The sequence below is a fragment of the Oncorhynchus mykiss genome, chromosome 23 (genome assembly GCF_057628025.1).
Source record: "Oncorhynchus mykiss isolate SJ-2025 chromosome 23, ASM5762802v1, whole genome shotgun sequence".
NCBI classification, from domain to species: domain Eukaryota; kingdom Metazoa; phylum Chordata; class Actinopteri; order Salmoniformes; family Salmonidae; genus Oncorhynchus; species Oncorhynchus mykiss.
This window is the reverse complement of record NC_143044.1, coordinates 20,635,594-20,656,560: the sequence shown is the minus strand read 5'-3', so window position 1 is coordinate 20,656,560 and position 20,967 is coordinate 20,635,594. Positions and strand designations below refer to the sequence as shown.

Sequence of the window (20,967 nt, the reverse complement as noted above, 5' to 3'; positions counted from 1 at the left end):
TTGGGGGTTAACTGCTTTGCTCAGGGACAGAACGACAGATTTTTACCATGTCGGCTCGGGGATTCGATCCAGCAACCTTTTGGTTACTGGCCGAACACTCCTATCCGCCAGGCTACCTGCTCAATATCTTTTTATTTATTGAGGCTAAATCAAGTTGATGATCCGAGAGAGACTACTCAATGGCTTTCTTTCTCAAAACTAAAACCCAAAAGCAGTGGGTCAAAAAGACTTCAATGACACTGAAATTCCACTAAAGAAATGTCTCTATTGCGATAATGCTGTGTTGTGATCATTGTCACGTTGAGAATAAATGTATTTATAAAACTCTATCTCTATAATACAGTGAAAATAAACGTATGCACAGGGTCAGTGAGAGCATGACTATATTGGGTACTACTGGCTTTGACAGAAATAAAGCGCTGAGAGACAATGCCATACCAATAACACAGCAGAGGAAGTTGAGCTGTGATTGTACAAAGAAAAGCACCACAGCCATGGATCTGCTATCTCCAGAGGCCTGACACCTTGTGATAGTGAAGCAGCCGTGTTTATTAAAGGAGGAGAGGATGGAGAGGGAGGGAGGGGAGGTAGGTTAATTAAAGCTGTCTGATATGTGAAAGGACGGTCATAGAGTTAGAAGACAATGCCCTGGTTGCTGATCTGCGCTATGCGGATATTGGAACCCTTTACTCACACACACAAACATATATTCACGTGTGCAGGCATGCACCCACACAGCCTTATCGCTGTTTCTTCCTCCTCTCTCTCTGCTTTTCTGCTCCATCGGCAAAGAGCACACAGGAGAGATGGAGTATCACTTGAGAGAGAGGGAGCATGAACAATTGGCAGGAGAACCACAATGAAAGGGTGGAGGAGACAGGAAACTGGTAAGAGAATGAAGCGGAGAGGACAGGAGGAGGCTGGTCAGTCACTCACGGAGGCAGGTGTTGTCTGTGAAGAACTCTGTGAACTTGTCACACTCCTCCTTGCCATTGCCACTGCTGCTGCAGTCACAGTAGGGAACAACACTGATCTTAGGAGAACGCAGGTAATTGGGTGTCATCACTGTACCTATAAGGAGGGGGGAAGAAACACAGTAGATTACTTAAAGAAACAGAGTTTATCTACCATATTGTTTTCTGAAGACATGTTATTCTCTGTGGCAGACAAAATAGTTTCCACCTCCCATTCCCCCAAACCATCATGCAATGTTGAATCCCTATCATACTGCAACTGTTAGCCCCTCAACATTTCAAGCTAGATTTTCATCCAATTGTCTGAACAACATGTAACACTGGAATCATCATGGAGTATTTCCAAAGGCAGTGTGACAAATAAGGTTTCTTCCTCTTTGTAGTAAACTAAACAGCTGCAGTCAGAGATTTCTTGCTTCCTCAATGCATTGTTCCTCTACTGGCGTCCGTCCAAACAAGCCATTTTTATTTTGCAGCAAAATGAATTGCCGTTTTGCTGGTTGCTGTGTGTACTATCTGCTACAGCTGTGCTAGTACGGGAAATGTGATGGCTCGAGCTAGGATGGGTCCCTCAGCACACAGAAGCAGAAGATAAAGGAGACTAATCTTCTCTACACACTTTCCTCCTCTTTCTTTATCTCTTTCACACGCTTATTCTCTCGCTCTATTGCATTTTCTACAGCTATGAGTCTTGGTTTCCTTGGTTTCCTCTGAACAATGAGCTAATTTCATCAAATTATGTGAAGGGGCATGAGGAAGTGGTGTGACGTTGGTTTGTGCTGTGCTAGAGCGAATATGGGAAAGGGATTCTCTGACAGATGACCATAGCAACAGGAATGAGATCCACTCAGGGGACAGTAAAGATTCAGTGAGAAAATGAGACCATAGGAAGACTCATCAATGTGTGTGAGGAAAAGTTTACCAATAGAGACGGGAGAGACTCACCGATAAGGCCAGAGTAGGAGAGCAGGCAGTCAGCGTAGTTCTCCTTAAGACAGCCAGAGAGAGAGCGTGGCTCAGACTGGCAGTTGGCAAAGAAATCAGCCAGACGGGACCTGAAAGATGCAACAAAAACAGTGAGTGTATCTGAACTTTCATATCGCTCTTATAAAGCGAACCGTCACAGTCAAATAGACAACATCAAAAGCACTCGTACTGATGCACACACACCCACGCACACACACACACCCACGGACACACGCCCACAGACACGCGGGCACGCAAACTCACACACACACACACACACACACACACATTGGTTGGGTCTGTGTTGATTCTACTCTGTGATACAAGTCCCATATGGTGAAGGAGCAGCCAACAATTATGCCTGGTTTTATAATCCTTCCCCACAAATAGAGAGGAGTTCTGGATACCACTCATGATGGAGTTGGGATGCTAAGTACCACCTGGTGTTACACCTTTGTTGAGAAGGGAAAGAGAGCAGGAACAAGAACATTTTGCTAAGTGAAGAGTTAGAAAATAAGAGAAATATGGAGACAAAGAGAGAGAGCGAGCAAGCGAGAGATCGAGAGCGAGAGAAAGAGTTAGCGAGAGCGAGAGCGGAGAGAGAGAGACACTGCACAGCCCTGAGGCTGGAATCGAAATGGAACCAATTTATTTGCACTAATGCCTCCATTTAATCCCAGACAGAGTGCTGTAGCTCTAGAGGCAATGGCAGACGTCACTCATTGAGTCCAGTCTGTTTCGCTGCATTTCAATACAGCCTCTATTACTGCCAATGATACACAGGCCACTTATCCCAAACACATCCAATCCCCTGCCCAGTTATCCTAGCCTGAATGCTGCTATATGACAGCTAAATGAAACACTTAAGGCAGAAAAGACATGCATTCAGAAAGAGAATTGGAGTGTTTCACTGCTTAACCTGAATACTCTCTGTTAGTGTAGGTAGATTTAGTGTTTGCTTATATGCATTACATGTTGAATGGTAATGGTTTATTCCTGATGCAGTCTCCCAACATAGTATCCAGTTATCTTAACAGGTTTGTTTATGGTGTTTTTCACAGCTTTTATCAGGGCTTGGTATATTTCCCCACACCTCGAAGGTATGATAGCAACCTCCATGCTGTGCTAACTTAGACACCCCATCACTTTGGTGGTGGGCTAGGACCTGTATTCTGTAGCACCTCTTCACATTACAGAGGATGCTATCTGAAAGATGGCTTGGGGTAATACACTGTTGACTTAAATGTAATTTTAACCATACACTGACATTGGTCAGTCTGTGTTGTAAATGTGGAGTCAGACACGTGAGACTATGTGATTGTTTGCTATGTTACATGTTTGATGTTGTTGGTCTTGCAAGATGCCTGTGTACTATATTACGTACTCTGACAACTGTTTATCCTAGTGTACCTGCAGATGTAGTTGGTCTTGCAAGAGGCCTGCAAGGAGAGACAGTTGGGCTTTTCCTTGTCCTCATAGGAACAGACTGGTACAATGGTTTGGCGCCGGCGCTCGGAGCAGGCCGACTGATCGCCGGCTGGACAGGAACAGAACAGCATCCCGTAGCTGTGCTTGGGTGGCACCTTGTCAAAGAACTGCCGCAGGGCCTTGTGGCACTTGCGCTTGTTGCAGACCTCCGCAGTGGAGACACGGCTGGTGCAGGGGCTGATGTAGGCTGAGCGGTACTTCTTACAGGTGTCGTTCAGGTTGCAGGCCTTGGCTGCGTTCAGACAGTTGTTTTCCCTCGTCACCGCGGGCTCGCCTGTCATAAAAAGGACAACATGGTAAGTTCAGTTTCCATCATCTCTAGATTCGTAATCTATTGATTGATATAGATTGATAACACTGTCTATAATATGAACCGGATTGAACCTAACTAAATTGAGAGAGAGCTAGACAGAGTTATGCATCACTTGACCAAACTAATATTTGAGTGGATGGAAAAAAGAAGCAATATGTAAATACTTTAGGAACCTTGAAAATTTCCCCCATAATGATCTCTTCCTGGCCGTTGCTGATTGCTATCAAGCCGCCCATTTACTGCTAACCCTGTTTCTCACCCTAAATCAAACAGTGCCCCTCCTCTCGGCAGCCCTGCAGGCCAAACAAATATGCAGCTCTCCTGAACGTCGGAGTCATCAAAGCATCCGGCGCCACGGCCTGCTCATCTGTCAGGTCTCACTAATTGGCAGCTTTCTTACAGATCCCTCATTAATTAACATTTCAAGAGATTTTTGGGAAAATGGTGCAACAACAGCATTTTTCGGCAATAAAAAATGGGAGCAGTTGGTTGGTGGAAGCCAGCTTGAGACGAGTGGTGCGTGTCACGCTCAGAAAATAGTGTTAAGAATAAGACTGACTCTCTCACACTTTGATTTCAATGTAAAACCTTATCCCCAGGAAAGAGAGACAACTGCTAGACACTAAAGTCTGTGAAAATTAGAGTAGAGTACCCCTGCCACACACTCCCTCCACAGTGAAAACACTAACACACTGTTTCTGGTGCTGTAGACAGGAAGTGCCTTCTCTAAAGGTCGTAGATGTGCATTCAGGGTACCCGCTGGTCCCTGCGGCCAATCCCAGATGACTGGCAGGGCTGGTCTGGCCAGCTGGGGTTCACTGTGACCTTTCACTGAGATCTGGAAGTTCTCCTTCACTCAAGTCTGTCTGTGCTGCTCTGCTCTACTCTGCTCAATGACCAGACACATACATTCTGTCTAGAGAGAAGTACTCTACAGCTGCCTGGGAGATGCCTCTCCTGTCATCTGCTGGCCCTGAAGTCAGTCAGTCTGTCTAACACCAATAATAGGACAGCAGCCAAATGAGGACAGACCTGACCAGACATCCTCCCCATCCTGTGTCCCCAAAAGGGCCTTTGGAAAAAAACAGAGTTCTGAGTTATGTTTGTCTGTGTGAGCATGTGAGTGTTTATACTGTATTAGCATGTGTGGACCTGTGCATCTGTGTGTCAAATCAAATGTTATTTGTCACATGCGCCGAATACAACAGGTGTAGACTTTACCGTGGAATTCTTACTTACAAGCCCTCTCCCAACAATGCAGAGTTAAAAAGTAAGAAAAATTTGCATTAAAAAAAGGAAATAGTTACACAATAAAGTAACAAATCAAATCAAATTTCTAATCAAAAGTGAGTGTTCATAGAGCCGGTACAAGAGAGTCAGTGTGTGTTTGCATTTATGGTATGGTGTGTATGTGCGTATGTGGGTGTCATGTGCCATGCAGCTGTCCAGTTACTCAGTCGTCTGTCTCCTCTCTCCCACAGAGGTAGGCTGCGGTGAGTCAGGACCCTCTCCACATCCCTCTCTGCTGCACCCCTAGTGTCAGAGAACACATCTGCTGAACCCCGAGTACATTGCTGGCAGATGGCACGGTCTCTCAGGCAAACACACATACACACGCACCACACACACACACACACACACACACACACACACACACACACACACACACACACACACACACACACACACACACACACAAAAATCATCTATCCAGCTAAAAGTGTTTGCCCCATACATCCCTTCCAGCACATGCTCCCCTCCCTCCCATTGTCTCTCCCCTTCCCCCCTTACAGGCCCACACAGGGCTGGGGCCATCTGGTCTCTTCATAGGGAGCTGGAGCCCCCCAGCAGCTTTTGTTACCGATACAGCCTCAAATTGATTATCATGTCGCCTGTTTCCTCCAACCCCCTCCCTAATTTCAATTACTACGGGGCTCTAGGTCGAGTAATGACCTCTTCCTCCTCCTCCAATCCACAGGACAAGAAAACAAGGCACAATATTTTGGGAATGTTCCCTCCTGAGAGATTGCTATGTATAATGTATGTGCCCAAAAATCTTTGTCATCTTTACATTTGTCTTTATCTGTTGTTGTTTAGTACTGTCTTGTGGCTAGCTCATGACTTGCAGATTATTGTTGACACACCAACCAGGATTAAGGGGCAGGGCAATTTGTGACTGTTGTTGTTTTGGTAATCAGTGGCTTTATTGCATTGCTCCGCTTTCTTGACATCTCAGTCGTCCAGGCAGGTCCTACAGGCCCTAATTTTGTCGCACCTGGACTACTGCCCAGTTGTGTGGTCAAGTGCGGCAAAGAGGAACATAGGTCAATTGCAGTTGGTCCAGAACAGAGCAGCACGCATTGCACTTAGATGTACACAGAGGGCGAACGTCAGTAACATGCATGTCAGTCTCTCCTGGCACAAAGTTGAGGAGAGATTGACTGCATCACTATTGGTCTTCACTATGTGTTCACTATTGGTGTTGATGTGTTGAAGGTAACCAAACTGTCTGTTCAAGCAGTCGGCACACAGTTCAGACACTCATCAGTACAACACAAGACATGCAATCAGAGGTCTCTTCACAGTCCCCAGGTCCAGAACAGAGGCTGGGAAACACACAGTATTAAAGAGCCATGACTACATGGAACTCTCTGCTACCCTAGGTAACTCAAACTAGCAATACAACCAGATAAAAAAAACTGATAAAAGAACAACTTACAGCACAACGGGGACTGTGAAGAGAGAGCCATTTTTATATATTTTGTATTGTAATTCCACAGTATTATTTATTTTTATAGGCAAGACAGTTAAGAACAAATTCTTATTTACAATGACGGCCTAGGACCAGTGGGTTAACAGCCTTGTTCAGGGGCAGAACGACAGATTTTTACCTTGTCAGTTCGGGGATTTGATCCACCAACCTTTTAGTTACTGGCCCAACACGCTAACTGCTAGATTACCTGCCACCCTGTTATGTAGTTGGGCTTGCACAAATTCTTGGCTTGCGTGATCTGGAACAGCTCATAGGGTAGGAGCCATCATATATTATGTGTACTATGTTATTATATTATGTGTACTATATATTTTATGCATTTTATTTGTTTTGCTTTGTTTCCTGTTTGGACCCCGGAAGAGTCGTCGCTACCTGTTACTTGGAATTTTAGTTATTTTATTAGCATCCCCATTTGTTGTTTTGAAAGCAGTCATGAAGCATGACATAATACAGAATATTTTAATAGACAATAACAGCTCAAGGACAGAACTACATACATTTGAAAATGGCACACATGGCCTACAAATCTACACATGCACACAAAATATCTAGGTCAAATGGGGGAGGGATTTGCTGTGAGGTTTTGCTTTATCTGTTTTTTGAAACCAGGTTTGCTGTTCATTTGAGCAATATGAGATAGAAGGGAATCAATAAAATAATGGCACTATATAATACTGTACGCTTTCTTGAATTTCTTCTAGATTTGGGGGCTGTGAAAAGACCCCTGGTGGCATGTCTGGTAGGGTAAGTGTGTGTGTCAGAGCTGTGTGTAAGTTGACTATGCAAACAATTGAGAATTTTCAACATATTGTTTCTTATAAAAATAATAAGTGATCCAGTCAGTCTTTCTTCAACACTGGAATGCATAGTATTTATATTAGCCCCCTGATTACAATGAAGAGCAAGACATGCCGCTCTGTTCTGGGCCAGCTGCAGCTTAACTAGGTCTTTCTTTGTAGTACTTGACCACATGACTGGACAATAATCAAGATAAGACTAAACTAGTGTGGTGTCAAAAAAGCAGAGCATTTCTTTATTATGGAGAGACCTCTCCCCATCTTTACAACCATTGAAACTATATGTTTTAACCATGACAGTTTACGATATAAGGTAACACCAAGTAATTTAGTCTCTTCAACTTGTTCAACAGACATACCATTCATTACCAGATTCAGCTGAAGCTTAGAGTTTCTCGTCTCCTAGGCAATCAGCAATTAGTACCAGGAGGTGAGCTCTTCACCCTTGCAAGGCCATTAGTATTAGTACATCAGTCTCCACAGTTTGTTCAGCGGCAGCCATGTGAGTGTTGGTCTTATCGCAAAACTAAGACCGTCGCCGAAACAAAGATAGTATTGCCAAGTTGTTTTGCGGAGTTGTTCGAGGAAGGAAAGAGTGGAAGACTCCACACCACTCTCTCACACTATTTTACCTAGTTATTTTCAGATGATCTCATATGTGTGTGTTTTCTATACCTGTTCGCTCCGCATCCGGTAGGCTTTACAGACAGGCCCACCACTTGACTGCAACGTCTGCCTCTAACCCTAGGAAACTCCTTTCCACCTCCTCCCTCCTTAGTCATCCACCCCTTCCCCTCCCTCTCTGCGGACAACTTTGAAAAGAAGGTTGATGACATCCGCTCCTCATTCACTCAGCTGATTGAGTCCACTGGTTCCATTCACACAGAACTACCCTATGCCTGGGTCTCTTTCTTCCCTCTCTCTGCAGATTAAATCCTGGAACTAGTGAGGTCCGGCGGCCTGACAACCTGACAACCTGCCCGCTTGACCCTTACCCTCCTCCCTTCACCAGACCATCTCTGTAGACCTTCTCCCATTCCTCACTTACTCAACTCATCCCTGACCATGACTGCATTCCCTCTGACATCAAAATGGCACGAGTTGCTCCCCTCCTCAAGAAACCAAAACTGAACTCCTCTAACGTCAAAAACTACAGACCGGCATCCCTTTCTTTTCTTTCTAAAACACTTGAGCACGCTGTCTCTGACCAACTCTCTCTTGTTATATCTCTTAGAATGATCATCTTGACCCTAAACCAGTCATGCTTCAAGACGGATCACTCAACTGAGACTGCTCTTCTCTGTGTCACCGAGGCTCTCCACACTGCCAAAGCTGACTCTCTGTCCTCTGTTCTTCCTATCAGCTGCCTTTGACACTGTGAACCATCAGATCCTCCACTCCACCCTCTCAGGGCTGTGAGTCTCAGGCTCTGCACATTCTTGGATTGCATTCTACCTAGCAGGCCGCCCCTACCGGGTGACTACTGTTGTCCCCCAGGTCTCGGTTCTAGACCCTCTCCTCTTCTTTCTATACACCAAGTTACTCTGCTCCGTCATATCACATGGTCTCTTCTATCATTGCTATGCAGATGACACTAAACTACTTTTCTCCTTGTGACACCCATGCATTTCTGCGTGCCTGGAAGATATCTCAGCTTGGTTGTCGGACCACTACCTCAAACTCAACCTTGATAAGACGGAGCTGCTCAAAGACCTCTCCATCACGGATGAAAAAGGTGTCCCCTCCCAGAGTGCAAAGATCCTTGGCTTGACCCTGGACAACACCCTGTCGTTCTCTGCAAACATCAAAGCAGTGACTTGATCCTGAAAGTTAATTCTCTACAACATCCATAGCGTACAACCCTAACTCACACAGGAAGCGTATGTGTACACCTGCTCGTCAAACATCTCATTCCAGTCATGGGCATTAATATGGAGTTGGTCTCCCCTTTGCTGCTATAACAGCCTCCACTCTTCAGGGAAGGTTTTCGATTAGATGTTGAAAAATTGCTGCTGTATGGACCTCGCTTTATGCACGGGGCATTGTCATGTTGAAACAGGAATGGGCCTTCCCCAAAATGTCACCGCGAAGTTGGCAGCAAAGAATTGTCTAGAACGTCATTGTATGCTGTAGCGTTAAGATTTCCCTTCATTGGAATTAAGGGGCCTCCACGAACCATGAAAAACAGCCCCAGAACATTATTCCTCATCCACCAAAATGTACAGTTGGCACGATGCATTGAGGCAGGTAGCATTCTCCTGGCATCTGCTAAATCCAGATTAGTCCGTCAGACTGCCAGATGGTGAAGCGTGATTCATCACGCCAGAGAATGCATTTCCACTGCTCCAGAGTCCACCACTCCAGCCGACGCTTGATATTGCACATGGCGATTTTAGGTTTGAGTGTGGCATCTCGGCCATTGAAACCCATTTCATGAAGCTCCCAACCAACAGTTATTGTGTTGACATTGCTTCCAGAGGCAGTTTGAAACTCGGTAGTGAGTGCTGCAACCAAGGACAGACAATGTTAACGTGCTACACGCTTCAGCACTCGGCAGTCCTGTTCTGTGAGCTTGTGTGGCCTACCACTTCACGGCTGAGCCGTTGTTGCTCCTAGACGTTTGCACTTCAGAATAACAGCACTTACAGTTGCCCGGGTCAGCTCTAGCAGAGCAGAAAGTTGACGAACTGCTCTTATTCGTTGACGAACTAATAAGGTCCCACAGTTGACAGTACATGTAAGAGCAAAAAACAGGAATTGTCCATAGAGCTCTAAAACAGGATTGTGTCGAGGCACGGATTGTGTCTGGGCAAAGGTACCAAAATAATTCTGCAGCATTGAAGGCCCCCAACAACACAGTGGCCTCCATCATTCTTAAATTGAAGAAGTTTGGAACCACCAAGACTCCTAGAGCTGGCCGCCCGGCCAAACTGAGCAACAGGGGGAGAAGGGTCTTGGTCTGGGAGGTGACCACGAACCCGATGGTCACTGACAGAGCTCCAGAGTTCCTCTGTGGAGATGGGAGGACCTTCCAGAAGAACAACCATCTTTGCAGCACTCCACCAATCAGGCCTTTCAGTAAAAGGCACATGGCAGCATGCTTGGAGTTTGCCAAAAGGCACCTAAAGGACTCTTAGACCATGAGAAACAAGATTCTCTGGTCTGATGAAACCAAGATTGAACTCTTTGGCCTGTATGCCAAGTGTTACGTCTGGAGGAAACCTAACACCATCTCTATGGTGAAGCATGGTGGTGGCAGCATCATGCTGTGGGGATGTTTTTCAGGGACGGGGACTAGGAGAGTAGTCAGGATCTAGGCAAAGAAGAATGGAGCAAAGAACAGAGAGATCCTTGATAAAAACCTGCTCCAGAGCACTCAGGACCTCAGACTGTGGTGAAGGTTCACCTTCCAACAGAACAACAACCCTAAGCACACAGCCATGACAACGCAGGAGTGGCTTCAAGAGAAGTCTTTGAGTGGCCCAGCCAGAGCCCGTACTTGAACCCGATCAAACTTCTCTGGAGAAACCTGAAAATAACTGTGCCGCAACACTCCCCATCCAACCTGACAGATCCTGAGAGGATCTGCAGAGAAGAATGGAAGATACAGAGAAGAATCTGCAGAGAAGAATGGGAGATACTCCCCAAATACAGGTGTGCCAAGCTTGTAGCGTCATACCCAAGCAGATTTGAGGCTGTAATCGCTGCCAAAGGTGCTTCAACAAAGTACTGAGTAAAGAATACTGTGAATACTAATGAATACTAATGTAAATGTGATATCAGTTTTTTCTAAAACCTTGTTTATGATTTGTCATTATGAGTTATTCATCCCTTAAACACCTTTATGTACCCTGGCTGGGCCATTAGCAATCAGCGGATGATCAGAGAGGGACTTGATTAAACCAAGGCTTCAATTACACCCTCCATATGGATCGTATACATGTCCACCTGTATATAACCTGCACCTCAGTGGGTGTGCCAGCCATGATGCAGGTGACTGGTGATATAACCAGAGGGTAAATAATCAGCTGATTCATAGATAATGATCCAACTCTACAGAAGGGAGTCATTAAAAAACACATTCCCACACAAATCCTGTGTGCATCCCTATCTGCTAGCTTTGGGGAGTTGTTTGCTGTACAGACACAGGGGCTCAAGGGGAACTAATATTACGTTGGAGGGGGGGGGGGCTATACAGACACAGACAGTGCAGAATCACCCGAGCGCAGAGGGCATAGAACACAGCGATGAGATGGTATTATTGGATGCCAGAAGTAAATTGGGTTTTTTAGGTGCTTGATTAAGTATCAATTGAGTGGTTCTAGTTAATTGTGGGTAGGCAGTGAATGGTGGAGGACAATGGGGAATGATGTTGAGCTAGTGAAGCATATGATGAGCTGTTTTGAGTGTCCATAGCAAGGAGTCAACTGAGATTGTAGGGGTTAGCATCAGGGTAATGAATTTGTCATTGTGATGATGAGTGTACAATGCCACAGTATGAGTCCATGAACCTATGGAGCAACCTAGTCGATGGTGGTGTCAATGGAGTTTCCTGGAGGTCTGATGAATTATAAGGGGTGTTGCCCTGTACTGAAATACGGTATGATGTCTGTAGCATCACTGACGGATTTTAAATGAGTTTTAATCTGCTGTGATAATTTGCGGTGAGTCATGTACATACTCGCAGTCACTTAAATGAGTGTGAAGATGTGTGATAACTTCTAAATGGGAGTGAGAAGATGTCAGCTTTGATGATTTGTGATCAGTTTCATCAGTGTTGCAGTTCACGGCGCAGTATTCAATGCTGTGTCCAGCCGCTCTATAGTGATATTTATAAAGTGTCTCTCGTCAGTCTCTCCTCTCAATTATCATTGCTTTAAGTTACTCTGCTCACCACTTTAATGGTCTGCGACTGAAAGTGCCTGACAAGCAGAAATGAATGAGAGGAGAAGAGGAAGCCCCCAGGTTTACTCATCTATTTTTTTCCTTCTTCTCTGGTGCTTAATAAGCTCCCTGTTTCTTCCGACTATGTCCCATTGCAATAAACCCACATACCAGGGCAGCAAACATGATAACTCACAGCCCATGTAATTGATCCCTGCAGTGCTTCTCACTCTCTCTCCTTCTCATCTCCACCCTTTCACTCACTCTCTTTCCCCTCTCTCTTGCTCCTTCCCTTCACTATCCTTCTTTCCAGATGGACCTTTCCCCTCCCCCCTGGTCCCCTGTGGGAGTGGTGGTCCTCGTTGTGAGGACAGACTCTTTTACTCTCAGATATTGCATTACACAGTGAAGTTCTACTGTGGCCTTTTTTCATTAACAATCAGGTGGTGTAGTGATCAGGCGGTAAGGAGAACCTCCTCTGGGAGTGGGCCATAAGGAAACAGCAGGGTTGAGGGTCCTTTAATACAAATACTACCCCCCTTTCTTCCCAAAGCCTTTCGACAACCCAGACCCACAGCCCCCCAATTCACTCCTTATGCGAAACCACCAGCCACCACACAGAGATAGATGGGGATATAATGACAAAAAAATTCTGCTTATTTCTTGGCGCGTACAAGCCTCTACTCCACAAACACAATGTATGCTGTGAATGTACTGTATTCTACACCACACCTCCAGACCTGTCATAATGATTTACAATAGTGGTACCAAAGTGCCAATGAATTTGTTACACTGCGGCAACACCAGGGAAAATTATTGTTGGTAGATTTATTTTATTTATTTTTATTGGCCTATCCCCTCTCGTAGGACAAAAGTAACTTTTTGTTAAACATTTTTGTATTCACAGTTTTTTTGCTATATATACACACAACCGTTGAAATGTTTGTGGTCACTTAGAAATGTCCTTGTTTTTGAAAGAAAAGCACATTTTTTTGTCCATTAAAATAACATCAAATTGATCAGAAATACAGTGTAGACATTGTTAATCTTGTAAATTACTATTGTAGCTGGAAACAGCAGATTTTTTTTAATGGAACATCTACATAGGTGTACAGAGGCCCATTATCAGCAACCATCACTCCTGTGTTCCAATGGCATGTTGTGTTAGCTAATCCAAGTTTATCATTTTAAAAGGCTAATTGATCACTAGAAAACCCTTTTTCAATTATGTTAACACAGCTGAAAACTGTTGTTCAGATTAAAGAAGCAATAAAACTGGTCTTCTTTAGACTAGTTGAGCATCAGCATTTGTGGGTTTGATTACAGGCTCAAAATGGCCAGAATCAAAGAAATGTCTTCTGAAACTTGTCAGTGTATTCTTGTTCTGAGAAATGAAGGCTATTCCATGCAAGAAACTGAAGATCTCGTACAACGCTGTGTACTACTCCCTTCACAGAACAGAGCAAACTGGCTCTAACCAGAATAGAACGAGGAGTGGGAGGCCCTGATGCACAACTGAGCAAGAGGACAAGTACATTAGAGTGTCCAGCTTGAGAAACAAACACCTCATAAGTTCTCAACTGGCAGCTTCATTAAATAGTACATGCAAAACATCAGTCTCAACGTCAACAGTGAAGAGGCGACTCCGGGATGCTGGCCTTCTAGGCAGAGTTCCTCCGTCCAGTGTCTGTGTTCTTTTTTTATTGGCCAATTTGAGATATGGCTTTTTCTTTGCAAATCTCCCATTTGAACTCATCAGACCAAAGGACAGATTTCTACCAGTCTAATGTCCATTGCACATGTTTCTTGGCCCAAGCAAGTCTCTTCTTTTTATTGGTGTGCTTTAGTAAGGGTTTCTTTACAGCATTTCGACCATGAAGGCCTGATTCACACAGTCTCCTCTGAACAGTTGATGTTGAGATGTGTTTGTTACTTGAACTCTGTGAAGCATTTAATCGGGCTGCAATCTGAGGTGCAGTTAATTGCCGATTTCTAAGGCTGGTAACTCTAATAAACTTATCCTCTGCAGCAAAGATAACTCTGGGTCTTCCTTTCGTGTGGTGGTCCTCATGAGAGCCAGTTTCATCATAGCGCTTGATGGTTTTTGCAACTGCACTTGATGAAACTTTTAAAATTCTTGAAATTTTCCGGATTGCCTGACCGTCATGTCTTAAAGTAATGATGGACTGTCATTTCTCTTTGCTTATTTTAACTATCCTTGCCATAATATGGACTTGGTCTTTTATCAAATAGGGCTATCTTCTGTATACCACCCCTAATAAACTTTCAACAAGGCACACCTGTTAATTTAAATACATTCCAGGTGACTACCTCATGAAGTTAGTTGAGAGAATGTCAAGAGTGTGCAAAGCTGTCATCAAGGCAAAAGGTGGCTACTTTGAAGAATCTCAAATATAAAATACATTTAGATTTGTTTAACACTTTTTTGGCAACTACCTGATTCCATATGTGTTATTTCATAGTTTTGATGTCTTCACTATTATTCTGCAATGTAGAAAATAATTTTAGAAAATTAAGAAAAACCCTTGAATGTGTCCAAGCTTCTGAATTGTACTGTAATATTCACAACCCAGAGTCAATACTTTGCAGAAGCACCTTTGGAATCGATTACAGTTGTGAGTCTTTCTGGGTAAGTCTCTAAGCACTTTCCACACCTGGAAAGATTAATTAATCTCCCAGTGTCTGATGGAAAGCAGACTGAACCAGGTTTTCCTCTAGGATTTTGCCTGTTCTTAGTTCCGTTCTGTTTATTTTATTTCCTGACCCCCCCCCCCCCCCCCCCCCCAAACATAACACTTTGTATTCAGGACAAAAAGTGAATTGCTTTGCCACATTCTTCACAGTATTACTTTATTGCCTTGTTGCAAACAGGATGGATGTTTTGGAATATTTGTTTTCTGTACACGACTCCTTCTTTTCACTCTGTCAATTAGGTTAGTATTGTGGAGTAACTACAATGTTGTTGATCCATCCTCAGTTTTCTCCTATCACAGCCATTGAACCCTGTAACTGTTTTAAAGTCACCATTGGCCTTATGGTGAAATCCCTGAGCAGTTTCCTTCCTCAACTGAGTTAGGAAGGAAGACTGTATGTTTGTCGCGATTGGGTGTATTGATACACCATCTAAAGCAGTGGTCACCAACCGGTCGATAGTGGTTGACTGGTCGATCTTAAAAGCATTCCTAATCGATCACCAAACATTTCTGTAGAAAAACCAACGATAAAGACTTGCGCTCCTTTGAATGTTTTATTTGTGTTGAGGTGTTGATTCAGAAGCCCTGTGCACCGGTTAGGCAAAGTGTTCCCATTTTGAACCATTTAATTTTTTCTGAAAAGACAAACTCCACCTGCCCGGCGGACCAGGAGATGTGTGGCTAAATCCAGTGTGTCTACTGTGCTGGCCAATCTGATAGCTCAAATCACGGTGGCTATAGCCTCCACAACCCCAGCAAAGCAAAGTTTGAAACTAGCCTACGTGAGATTTCATTAATTTTAAAACCATGACCAAAGAGCAAAGAGTTTTTATTCAGCGCTGTCAACAGTATTTTATTCAACACTAGTACAAAAAAGTACTAATGATTATTTTTCTTTGCAGCAAAATCTCCAGAGCTGAGATTGTTGTATGCCCCATATACAGTATATAACATTCTGTTGGTGGCAAGAATTTTGCATAATAATTTAAATTGAACAGCTCCTCAAAGTGTTGAATCAAGCGTTATTTTGTGTTTTAGTTCATACACCATGGAACGGTACATCGAAAATCTCTTCTCAGCTTGTTCGCAAACTGTATGGCGCAGCTGTCAACATTTTTGTCCTTTCAATTCATGCCACTCTTTTTCAGCAAATGTTTGTCTTTAATATATGGCAGACAAAGAAGTTCCCTACCTTCTCGTCCTTCCTTCTCCATTTTTGTGGTAATGCTGCAATCAATTGGTTGTAACTTTGGATTGAGTAAACTTGTTGGTCGATAATTTGTTATTCTGGTGCCCTTTCAGGCTATGAATTGTGGGTGGTTGTCTGTGGGAGAGTGTATGATTGTCTTGAGGCTACTAGCATAACAATCACTTTATTATCACATAACATACCAAGGGTTTTCATATCAGTAGGACATTTTATAGATCTGACCTAGAACAGGTGGATCATTCCTTGAAATGTTTTCCTATATTTTTTCATCACGTGAAAATACAGTAACTTGGATGTTGTCTGATGAAAGTTTGTTGCAATATCTTTTTCGGGGAGGGTAAAATGAAAGCTGTGCACCATTTCTGTTATATGGTCTGATGGTATTGAAACCAATCTCAGTGCCACCTTTCAGAATCGATAAAGAATGGCAATGTGTAGATACTGTTATGGAAATAGGAGAGCCTGTCCCCTCGTGTTTGGATCATACGGGCATAATTATTATTTTAGCTCAGAGTTGACAGCCATATGCCATGGCTCAGTTTAGGCCCAAGTTGGATATAGTCACATAACACCACGTTTGCATCTGCCAAGTGTCAATCATCACATTGAGCCCCCATCGCTTTAGGAAGGGGACTTGTGGTTACATAAAACCACTGAGTCATCATTGCCTGCTCAAGAACAGTTCAGACATTCTGGATCATTACACAAAATCATCTAAGATTTAAAGATGTAAAACAAAATGTGGAGAAAGTCAAGGGGTCTGAATACTTTCCGAAGGCACTGAATAATATGCATGTTGCGATGTGATACAACAATTATAATGTTATATAGTACAGATTGGGTTGGCAGTTCCTATATTTTCAGTCAACACAGACTGTATGTCAAAGTTGAACTAATGCAAAAACAGCTTATTCAAATGAAGGATGAAATTAAAGATTTAGTTTTCACAGAAAACAAATATTTGTCATATGCATCAAACATGATATTCAAATGCTAGGATATGAATTAATAATGAGATAAATTCAATGTAAATACATCTTCAAAGGAATCATGTTGGAGACGGAATCTACACGTAGGGATAATAAATGAATACAATTTAATATTTGTATAGCCTGAAGGACCCTTGTTGTCTTTGGCTGAGGTTATTGATCTAAATTGTTGTATTGTTGAGTTGGTATAAAGTAACTTATCATTGTAAAATGGTGAGTTTGGAAAATAACGGCCGATAAAACAACTTTCACCATGCATTCACTTGCTGCTTTGCAATGAGCACATCCATCACATTTGCTTCATAGTGTCCAAAGATCGGATGACAGACAGCCCAAAAGTTTCCCTTCTGGGACAGCATCCTAAAAGTAGTGACATTTGGAGACTTTTAGCTGAAAAACAAACTTTCCCAACTGTCACCCACTATAATTGGCTATGGTGATGCAGCATCAGGCTGAATCACCATTCACAAAGCATTGTGGAATGGAGACTGTGATTGATGATGTTTATTTTCTAAACTGTGTCTTCAACACTTTAAGTGCATATGACCCAGTTCTTTGGGCGATACATTTTTAATTAAACATCCAGTGTGCCAGTCTGCAGTGAAGATGGATAGTCCCTACTCTCAGATTCCTGGCAGGTGGAGCTGAAAAACGCACATGGGAAGAAAAAAAACAGTTCAGTTTGGCAGGGATGTGGAGAGAAGAGATAGAAAGTGTATAGAAGTATCCATATAAGGAGAACTGAGTGCTACACTGACTCCAAGACTGCTGACTAAGGAGGATAAAAGAGAGGGATGAGGATGAACAAAGACAGGGAGAGAGAAAGGGAGAGGGAGAGAGAAAGAGAGAGGGAGAAAGAAAGGGAGAGGGAGAGAGTGTGAGTGAGAGGCAGGAAGCTGAGCAGACATGATCGCAGCACATGGCATCAGGATGGGGCTGTTTTAGACAACCCATGTAAGGCTACTGACAGAGTGGCTCACCCCGACAGAGCAGATATGGTAGATAGGAGAGCTAATTGCAGGAGATATGTGATCCCCGTGAATCCGGAGGCACACCATTTCCTCTACTCTCACACGGCAATTCCACTGAAACCTCACCGCTATTGTATTTCACAGCACAGACTTTTGGAATCCATTTCTCTGCCACAAAAATATTGTCCTCTTAAAAACAAACAAATAAATGAAGCCGGGAGTCAGGGACACATCCTGTTATTCCCATAGTACTCATCTCTGTGAATGTGAGAGGTACAGGAACGACCCATGAGGTCATTACTAAATGAGATTACCTAATGACTTCACAGGCAACCAGCCTGGTACAGGGCCATTTAGAGACATAATTACTTCCCCCGTCATTATTTTGAAACACTAGAAAAGTCGTCTTATGTTGAGGCATAGCTTAATCACATTGTCGGACTGTTTTAAAAAGCAGGGGGGTCCAGACATCTACCAAGGCCATTGTGATCAGAAAACCAACCATGTAGCATTTTCATGCACTAGAAGAAAACCAACTTCTGTTATCATGTGCAGGATTTATTATAGGGCATCCTTTTACAAGGATGTGTTTAAAGTATGGGTTCTATTCAATCTGTATCGCGGAACTATTACAGATTGTTCAATAGAAATGTTTAGGTCATTTCCGATTGAGACGACATACAGTATGCAGCGTTTACAGTTTATGCAGTTTCCGCCATCGCGGGAACATTGGCTTTCAATTTCAATTGGGCAAGGGCGCTGAACATCCACGATGCGGATTGAATAGAGCCCTAAATCAGGATGTGTGTTCCTTTCTATCCATTAGGGGAAGGACTGTGGGAAAGTAATGACACATCAGTAGAAAGAGACAAGAAGGACCACTCTCTACAGAGGAAGTGAATGTAGTTGTCAACTTCTCATTATTCATGACTAGGATGACACTATTTTCATATCTGGACCGCTAACTCATTCTAAAGTAGTGTTCACCATAAAGTTTTAAGTTCCCTCCAACTTAGTAACAGTGAGGTAACATCTATTCAACTGTCTCAAAATTATAATGGAAGGAAAACAGAACAGAAATTTCATCAAGCTACTGTCATGTTAAATTCAATTTAAATGTAAATATTTTTTTACTATGTAATCTGTGAATCCATCTCTAAGGCAACTCCAACTAAAACTTTAGTCAATGTCATAAATGAAGACGGCAACAATACACGAGTTGAGAAGCAGTCTCTTCAGGAATTGGTGGCGTTTGAGGTTGAGCCATGGGCAGGTAAGTGGTGGTTTATGGGGATTCATTACAGGCCATTACAGCAGAGGTTACACAAGACAGGGGGATGTTTTATCTGCAATCACATAAAGAACAGACATCCAATACTTCTGACATCCCAGGAATGAAAGCATCTATCCCTTGTGGCTGTGAATCAAAGACGACATGAACTGCCAAAATAATGGAAACGAGGGCTGCAAAGTTTATTGAAAGGATGTGCTTTTTTTGTCACAGGTGTGGTTCCTGAGTTAATTAAGCAATTACCATCCCATCATGCTTAAAAGATAATGGGCACGCCATTATTTTGGTTACCATGGTTATGCCTCCAAAGGATGACAATACCCACAGGGCGCAAGTGGTTATTGAATGGTTTGATAAACCTATGTAAACCATATGCCATGGCCATCTCAGTCACCAGATCTCAACCCAATTGAACACTTATGGGAGGTTCTGGAGTGGCGCCTGAGACGGTGTTTCCTACCACCAAACAAAATACCAAATGATGGAATTTCTCGTCGAAGAAATCACTCCGATAGAGTTCCAGACACTTGTAGAATCTATGCCAAGATGCATTGAAGCTGTTCCGGCTCATGGTGGCCCAACGCCCTATTTATGTTGGTGTTTCCTTTATTTTGGCAGTTATCTGTATGTGTACTATCCACATCGACGTGACAGTAGTGGAGAGGGTAGTAAGTTTTAAGTTCCTCGGCGTACACATCACGGACAAACTGAATTGGTCCACCCACACAGACAGAGTGGTGAAGGCGGCGCAGCAGCAAACATTTACAGATCACCGCCTGGTACGGCAGCTGCTCCGCCCACAACCGTAAGGCTCTCCAGAGGGTAGTGAGGTCTGCACAATGCATCACCGGGGGCAAACTACCTACCTCCAGGACACCTACACCACCCGATGTAACAGGAAGGCCATAAAGGTCATCAAGGACAACAACCCCCCGAGCCACTGCCTGTTCACCCCACTATCAGCCATAAGGCGTTGTCAGTACAGGTGCATCAAAGCAGAGACCGAGACTGAAAAACAGCTTATATCTCAAGGCCATCAGACTGTTAAACAGCCATCACCAACATTGAGTGGCTGCTGCCAACATACTGACTCAACTCCAGTCACTTTAATATTGGAAAAATGTATGTAAAAAATGTATCACTAGCCACTTTAAACAATGCCACTTAATATAATGTTTACATACCCTACATTATTCATCTCATATGTATATACTGTCCTCTATACCATCTACTGCATCTTGCCATCTTTATGTAATAGATGTATCTGTCACGATTGTCTGAAGAAGTGGACCAAAGCGCAGCGTTGTGAGAGTACATTTCTTTATAATGTTGACAACAAAAACTGGAAATAACAAATGACGTGACGCTTACGAGGGCTATAGTGCCACTAACAAAGATAACTTCCCACAATAACTAAAGGGAAAAAGGCTGCCTAAGTATGATTCCCAATCAGAGACAATGATGGACAGCTGTCCCTGATTGAGAACCATACCCAGCCAAAACATAAACAACACAAAACATAGAAACACAAAACATAGAAATCAGAACATAGAATGCCCACCCAAATCACGCCCTGACCAAACCAAAATAGAGACAT

The 20,967-nt window shown here is 43.4% G+C and overlaps 1 protein-coding gene across 2 annotated transcripts in view; it reads right to left on the bottom strand.

The window, feature by feature from the left end:
* gfra1a (gdnf family receptor alpha 1a) overlaps nt 1-20,967 on the bottom strand; it is a 102,153-nt gene that overhangs the window by 28,138 nt on the left and 53,048 nt on the right. The window contains 4 exon segments of one of the 2 annotated variants that reach the window (NM_001281400.3): nt 937-968; nt 971-1,071; nt 1,920-2,029; nt 3,351-3,702. In NM_001281400.3, the coding sequence (NP_001268329.2) occupies nt 937-968; nt 971-1,071; nt 1,920-2,029; nt 3,351-3,702 (595 nt within the window). 2 annotated transcript variants of the gene reach the window in all.